This window comes from Orycteropus afer, unplaced genomic scaffold, assembly GCF_000298275.1.
Source record: "Orycteropus afer afer isolate SDZICR_OR568_19922 unplaced genomic scaffold, OryAfe1.0 scaffold00314, whole genome shotgun sequence".
Classification (NCBI taxonomy): Eukaryota; Metazoa; Chordata; class Mammalia; order Tubulidentata; family Orycteropodidae; genus Orycteropus; species Orycteropus afer.
In genome coordinates, this window is record NW_006921901.1 from 2,448,119 (window position 1) to 2,455,590 (window position 7,472).

Consider the following 7,472-nt stretch of genomic DNA (forward strand, 5'->3'; position numbering starts at 1 on the left):
ACCTTAGGCTTTCTTCATTTTGTTTTGATTTTTTTTCTGATTGATCCTTTTCCAAAGAAGTATTCAAGTATTTTTCTTCCATCTCATTAATTCTGTCTTTCATCGCATCAATTCTCATTTGCCCTTTCAATGTGTTATCTATTTCTGACAATTTAGTATTAATCTTCTGGATTTCTAGCTGTAGATTTACAATCATTTCTAATTTTTCATTTATTTTGTCATTTTGTTCTTGTATTTTCTTCCAAAATTCTAATAAGGTTTTTTCTGTGTTTACTTTGGTCTGTCTCTCAATCCTTTGAAGATACCTGAAGATAATTCTTTTGAATTCCTTTTCAGAGAGTTCCAATGCTGCTTCTTCCTCAGGGATGTGTTCTGGGTCTATATCCTGCTCCCTTGTTTCTACGACTTTATCTTGCTTGTTTGTGTGGACTGTGATGGTCTGTTGTTTCCGAGGCATTGTTGCATTATTGTATTTAGATCTCTGTTAACTGTTTGTGAAGAGCAACCAGGGGTGATTCGGACTCTTCTTGGTGGTTTTTTATGTTGGCCCGTTTGTGGAGAAGGATATAGTGGCTCTCGCTCAGTAAGTGAAGTTGCAGGAGGTGTGGGTGTAGTTGTATCTTATGGGGACTGTTGTCTTCCACTCAGTTAGACACAAATTACAGTTGAATAACGATCAAAAAACTAAAAGCACACCATATAATCACACAGGAAGAGTAACCAAAAAATGGAAAAAGGGAAAAAGAAGATAAAAACAAGAGAATCTGCAATATCTGCGGATAGGGCACTAAGAGAAAAAAGGTAGAGAAGGAGAGTAATGAAGAAAAAAAAAAAAAGGACCAAAGGCAAAAAGAAAAACAAGGAATGGGGTTAATCACAAGAAAACAAGTGGGAAAATTTTAAATAAAAAAAATAAAATAAAATTTTCAACCAGGAACAGGGAAAAGAAAAAAAGTTGAAAACTGGGACTTGAGAGGGGAAGAATAAGAATAATAGTAAAAAGGACAAAAGTATTAATAACAATAGTTGTTTCAAAATAGACAAATACAACCAAACTAATCACCATAAAAAAGAAAGCGAAAAAGAAAAAAAGATAATAAAAAAATAAAAATTGATGGAGTACAGGGCAGGGCACCTAGTCTCCGTCTGAGCACATGGACTGTGATGGAGTTCCTGTGGGTCCAGAAGGTAGGTGGGAGTAGGGGATGGCTGCATCTCTGTTCACCAAGGGGGTATAGGGTATAAAAGTAGCAAGAAGAATGTCACATCTGAAAAGTCTTGCAGGTCAGGAGTGTCCTTAGGGTTGCCGGCAAGCAGAACCTGTTCTTCAGCCCCTGGATTATGTGAGAGCGCTGTCTCTTTAAATATCCAAAATGGTCAAGCTCCATGTGAACATTCAAAATGGCAGCACCGTCTGGATAGGCAAAAGTCCACAGCTCAGCCCGCCTTTCTCTTCACCTTCTCCATTTATTCCCCAGCCACCAGAGCAGTCCTCTGTGCAGTTCCTGGTTAGCAGGACTGATTTTTAGGTTAATTCTTAGGTCCTACCGCCACTCAGCACTCTAAAAGCTGTGTGGGTCATCAGGATCGCTGCCAGACCGCAGCTCCATCTGTCTCCTTTTTTGGTACTTTCATGTAAATTCTTCTGCTAGTTAAGTTTTAGTCCACTTCTATGTTCTTCCTTTCAAGGCTCAGGGCTCCAGGATTATCTTCTGTGTCTTTGTTAATTGGTTTCCCTTTTCTTTGTTGAAGAGGGTCTGTGCAGTCTTTTTGCCTAGTCCGCCATCTTACCGGAACTCCTATAAAAGACTTTTCAAAGGAAAATCTTGGAGCAGTATTTCAAGTTCTCAGTAGCACATGTTGCTAAGTGGCTGGACAGTGCAGTTCTGGAGTTAGGAGAAGGATGGTGAGAGATGAGACTAGAAAGGTAGCAGGAGGTACAAACGGAAAAAGAATAACTTTCCAGTGCATGAGCTTGTCACACAACCTCAGCCAAATGATCAAAGTGGACCCTATTAGTCGTGGGACAAACTGAAATCATATACCACCTCACGAGATGAAAGGAAAACAGCATTGCTTCTGTGATACGCCTGTCAAAGGTGCATAATTTGAATCTGATGAGAAACCACCAGACAAATCCATCCTGATTGATGAAAACTAAGTGGCCTGTAATTTTCAAAATTGTAAAGGTCATGAAAATCAGGGAATGACAGGAAAACTCCAGATTGAAGGAGACTTAGGAGACATGATAACCAAATGCAGTGCATGATGTTCACCTGGATCCGTTTACTATAAAGGATATTATTAGGTTAACTATTGAAACTGGAATGGGATATGAGTAATAGATGAGAGCCTTAGTGATGCAGTAGTTAAGTGCTCAGTTGCTAATTGAAAGGTTGGTGGTTCAAACCCACCAGCAGCTTGGCAGGAGAAGAGACCTGGCTATCTGTTCCTATGGAGATTTTAGCCTAGGAAACCCTGTGGGGTAGTTTTACTCTGTCCTGTAGGGTCACTGTGAGTGAGAATTAACTTGACAGCACACATCAACAATAGAGATACCTGGGTTAATTTCCTAGTTTTCATCGTTGTGTTATAGTTCTACAAGAGTAGGGTGGTGGTTTTAAAAAAATCCACAAATTCTTTGTCATCCTTCCCTCCAAAGGTGATGCCTAATTTTCTCTCCTTGAGTGCAGGCTGAATCTAGTGAGTAAGTTCTAACAAACGCAATGGAAGTGATCGTACATGACTTCAAAGAATAAATCGTAAAGGGCACTGCAAATTCTTTTTGTCTCTTGGATCACTTGCTCTGGAGGAAACTAGCTGCCATGTTTTGAAGACATGCAGCAATCTATGGGGAGTCCTACAAGGTGAGGAGCTGACAGTATCCTGCAAACAGCCCTGTGAGGGAGCTATCTTGGAAGCAGATCTTCCTGCTCTTGTCACATCTTCAGAGACCACAGCCCTAGCTAGAAACTTACATACAACTTCACAAGATTCCCTAAGCTAGACCACACAGCCAAACTGCTCCTAGATTCCCAACCCTCAGAAACTGGGTGAGATATTAAACATTTATTTTTTTGAAGTGCTAAGTGTTAGGCTACTTTATAATGCAGCTAGAGATAACCATGATAGTTAAAGTTGTGAGTCAGCTTGGCTGGGCATGATTCTAAGAGGTATAGCAGTTGAGATGTCATCATCCCCCATGGGCTGATAAAGTGCAGTCACCTCCATGATGAGATCTCCTACAAGCCATCAGTCAGTTGAAAGGGAATTTCCTCGGGGGTGTGGCCTACTTCCAATATATTTGGAAAGTCTCTGTAAAGCCCCCTTGGCTGTTTGCTCAGGATCCTGCATCTGGCTCTTTATCATCTGGACTTGAATCATTGCCTTGCCATATTGCCTGCTGATCTTGGGATTGTTGCCTTTGTAGTCTGTGAGCCCAGAACCTGTCATCTTACTTGATGGTCTTGGATTTGCTAGCCTCTGAAGATAGCAGTCTGTTGTGTTATCTGCTGATCTTGGACCATCACCCCCTGCAGTACATGAGTCAGGAGAAGCCTTTAGCTTGACGTCTGACACATGGACTTGGGACTTACCAGCCTCTACAACTGCATGAGCCATTTCCTTGAGATAAATTTCTTTCTTTTTCTATGTATAAGTTTCACTGGTTTTCCTTTTCTGGAGAACCCTGCACAAGGCAATAATATGAGAACATCCTTGTTTCTAAGAAACACACAAAAGTACTTGTTGTTGACAAGATATCATGATAATGAAGGTACTCAAGTGGTTTAGGGAAAATACAGTTTGTTCTGTTGTTAAACTTTTTTGTAAATTTGAGGTTGTTTTGAAATGAAGGGAAGTAGGTATGTTGATTTGTTGATTGCTGGACTGGTTGCAGGAGCCAGGTGGTTGTAAATGCCAGGTCAAGGAGTGTGACTTCATACCATTTGCAGAGAGAAATCATTTGAAGGTCTTTTAACAGGAGAAGGAGACAATCAGTTTTCCTTTTTGGAAATAATGTTTGGTTAACAATGATAGTGAAAGGAGGAATGAATTTAAAAAGTTTAGGAAATAAAAATTATTAGGATTCAGTTATTATTCATTAGATTATTAGTTTATTATTAGCTGGCTAACTGAGATATGAAATACAGGAGTAGCAGTAGGTTGTTGGAAGAGAAATTTGGGGAATGTTGAATTAGAGATACCTAGTAGGAGCTCTGGTAGCATAGTGCCTAAGGCACTTGACTGCTAACCAGAAGGCTGGCGTTTCAAACCCACCAGCCACTCCTTGGAAGTAAGATTGGGCAATCCTACTTCTGTAGTGATACTGCCTCGGAAACCCGAGGAGGGGTCGCAATGAGTCAGGGCTGAGTCGACGGCACATAACAACAACAACAAGAACAGTATTAGAAAAATAGAGGTCAAGAAAAAGCACCAAAAGTATAATTACGTGGGATATCCGTTTATATGAGCCAAGAGTAGGACAGTATAGAAACTGATAAGAGAGAATTGAAAATCAGTAAATAGTCTTGGGTTTAAATGAGGAAGATGTTTCAAACATTGTAACTACTGAAGTTAGAGTAAAATGCATTCATTAAATTTGGCCAAAAGAAAGTATTTTGGGACCTTAAAAAGAACACAGAGATGTGATTAGGTGCAAAAGTTGGGGTAAAAAGGATTGTTCTCAATGAAATTTGACCCTGACAAGAAGGAGAGGGGTGCCAAGTGTTCTGAACTGGAATAATTGACATTGAGGTATTCTAGAGATGGTGAGAGTAGATGGTTTCCAGAATGTAGCTGAAGAGATGAGATTTTTCAGAAATAGCGTGTCCTCTTTTGAAGACCGGGTTTGGGGCGGCAATCAGGACAGGTACAAGATAGGGGCATGGGCTTGGGAATTGAGTATGTCACCCTCATTTTGCCTTTGCAGCAGTATGCAGGGTTGGTTTTGGGAGTGAGCAGGGTAGAGGTAGGGTGTGTAGCTTGAAAAAAAGGAAATAACTCAGAGATACAAATATCAATTTTTTTAAAAAACTATTACAAACTTTGTACATTGTGTATTTGATTCTGTAGAGTTTAATTTCTTGGTCTGTTCCATTGGTTTTTCTTTTTTTTTTGCTATTAACAAATATGCTTTATTGTTTGCTTTTCTTTTTTTAAATGTGGATATATATATATATATATATATATATATATATATATATAACAACAGTTGCCACATCAACATTTTTCACATGACCATCTAAGGTATAACTATTGGTCTCTCCCTGTCTGGAGCCAAGAAGAATGATGAAGAAAATCCAAGATGCAGGGACACAGTTGGTCCAGAGGACTAATAGACCACGGGAACCCTAGCCTCCCTGACCCTGAGACTAGAAGAATTAGCTGGTGCCCAGCTGCCACTGCTGACTTCTCTGAAAGCATTCACCATAGGAGGTCCTGGATAGAGAGGGAGAAAAATGTGTAACAAATAAATAAAAACCAGGCTTTCTGTTCTGATAGAGACTGGTGGAACCTCTAAGACTGTGGCCCTTAGATACTCTCCAAGCCTGGATCTGACCTCACCCCCTTGGCTCAGCTTTTGGCCAGACAATAGACAGGCCTATAAGGTGAACAGTAATACCAGGACATACACACTCATTATAAAAATCAACCATACATGATCCAAAGGGCAGCATTTTCCAAAGGGTAAAGCTCAGAAGACAGGAAGGAATAGGAAAGAAAGAAATGATAAACACAGGGAGGAAGTGGGAATTGTTACATTGTGAGGATTACAATCAATGTCATGAAACAAAATGTGTATGAATTGTTGAATGGAAAACTAATGTGCTCTGTAAACTTTCACCCAAATCACAATTTAAAAAAAGAAAACATTTTTTATATGAACGATTCAGTGGCGTTAATTATGTTACACATCCATCACTACTATTCTGTTATATATTGGTATTTGAGATTCAGATCATTTATAAACTCAATTTATAAAGTCAATTCTTTTTTATTATAGGACAGAGCAGTGATAGCGAAGATCTTCCTGTCCTCGACAATTCAAGTAAATGTACCCCAGTGAAGCATCTCAGTGTATCGAAGCCACAGAAGCTTGCACGATCTCCTGCAAGAATATCTCCTCACATTAAGGATGGAGAAAAAGATAAACACAGAGAAAAACATCCAAATTCATCTCCTAGGACATATAAGTGGAGCTTTCAACTCAGTAAGAAGTTTACAGAAAAATCTGAATATTTTAAAGCGGAATGTATTTTAAAATATTTAGTTGGATTAATTAATAAATAATGATTAACAAGGTCACCTTGGTGGCATGAATGGTTACACACTCAGCTACTAAACGAAAGGGTGTCGGTTCAAGTCCACCCAGAAGTGCCTTGAAAGAATGTCCTGGCGCGATCAACTTCGGGAAGGTCACAGTCATTGAAAAACTTGTGGCATGTAGTTCTCCTGTTAAGCATGTGTTGCCATGAGTCAGAATTGATGCAGTGGCAACTGGTGTGATTTTTTTTTTTTTTTTTTTTTAATAATTACAACAAGTTCACTTAATGAGGTTTTCCAAATATTATATATCTATAATTGTCACTTACTATCTTAAATACAAATCTGTACTTCTGGATAACACTAACTTGATAAATACCAACTAAAGGAAAGTACTCATTTAAGAAATAAGACAGGATTTATATAAGTCAATGACTGAAGCACACTTTCTGCCATTAACAATTAGGAATAACCAATAAATGACGGAAACATCAAAACAAAAAAAAATTGAATTTGTGAACTGCTGTATGGAAAGTGAATTTGCTCTGTGAACTTTCACCCAAATAAATTTAAAAAAAAAATTAATAACTGTTGTAGGTCAGGGCTGTTGTGGTTTTCTTCTGATCACTTAATAGATGTTCTGCTTAGGATATATGTCTAAAGAACTCTTTCTCATGAATTCAAAGCTTCCTTGTTTACAGAGCTGTATTTAGCTTACTATCGCAAGTTTTTATGAACTAAGAAGACTTTTGCCGATTTATGAATTGGACTTTTGATAGAACTGCCGTCTTTTTTTTCCTCAAAGAAACTTAAAAATTCAGATTAACTTTTTTTCCCTTCCTTTTAGATGAATTAGATAATATGAACAGTGCAGAGAGAATCTCTTTTCTTCAAGAAAAACTACAAGAAATCAGAAAATATTACATGTCTTTGAAGTCTGAAGTTGCAACTATAGACAGGAGGAGAAAAAGATTAAAAAAGAAAGACAGAGAAGGTAAGTATTAGAATTTTATTTCCTCACTTTTCAAATATGTATACTGTCGTTTTGGATGATTGAGGACTTGTCACTCTTTGAATATACTACATATTCATTAATAATTTTTAGATTTTTAGTATTCTGTTCTCTGTTGCTATTGTTGAAGTAAATGGATCAACAACTGAATTAAGTAAAATAGACCTTAAAAGGGATTACAAGCTCTTTTTTTTTT

At 38.1% G+C, this 7,472-nt stretch overlaps 1 protein-coding gene across 1 annotated transcript in view; it reads left to right on the top strand.

Moving 5' to 3' along the window:
• ARID4A (AT-rich interaction domain 4A) overlaps window positions 1-7,472 on the top strand; it is an 86,282-nt gene that overhangs the window by 74,309 nt on the left and 4,501 nt on the right. The window contains exons 21-22 of the mRNA XM_007951886.2: window positions 6,005-6,211; window positions 7,112-7,258. Coding sequence (XP_007950077.1) covers window positions 6,005-6,211; window positions 7,112-7,258 — 354 coding nt within the window. The remainder of the gene's footprint in view (window positions 1-6,004; window positions 6,212-7,111; window positions 7,259-7,472) is intronic.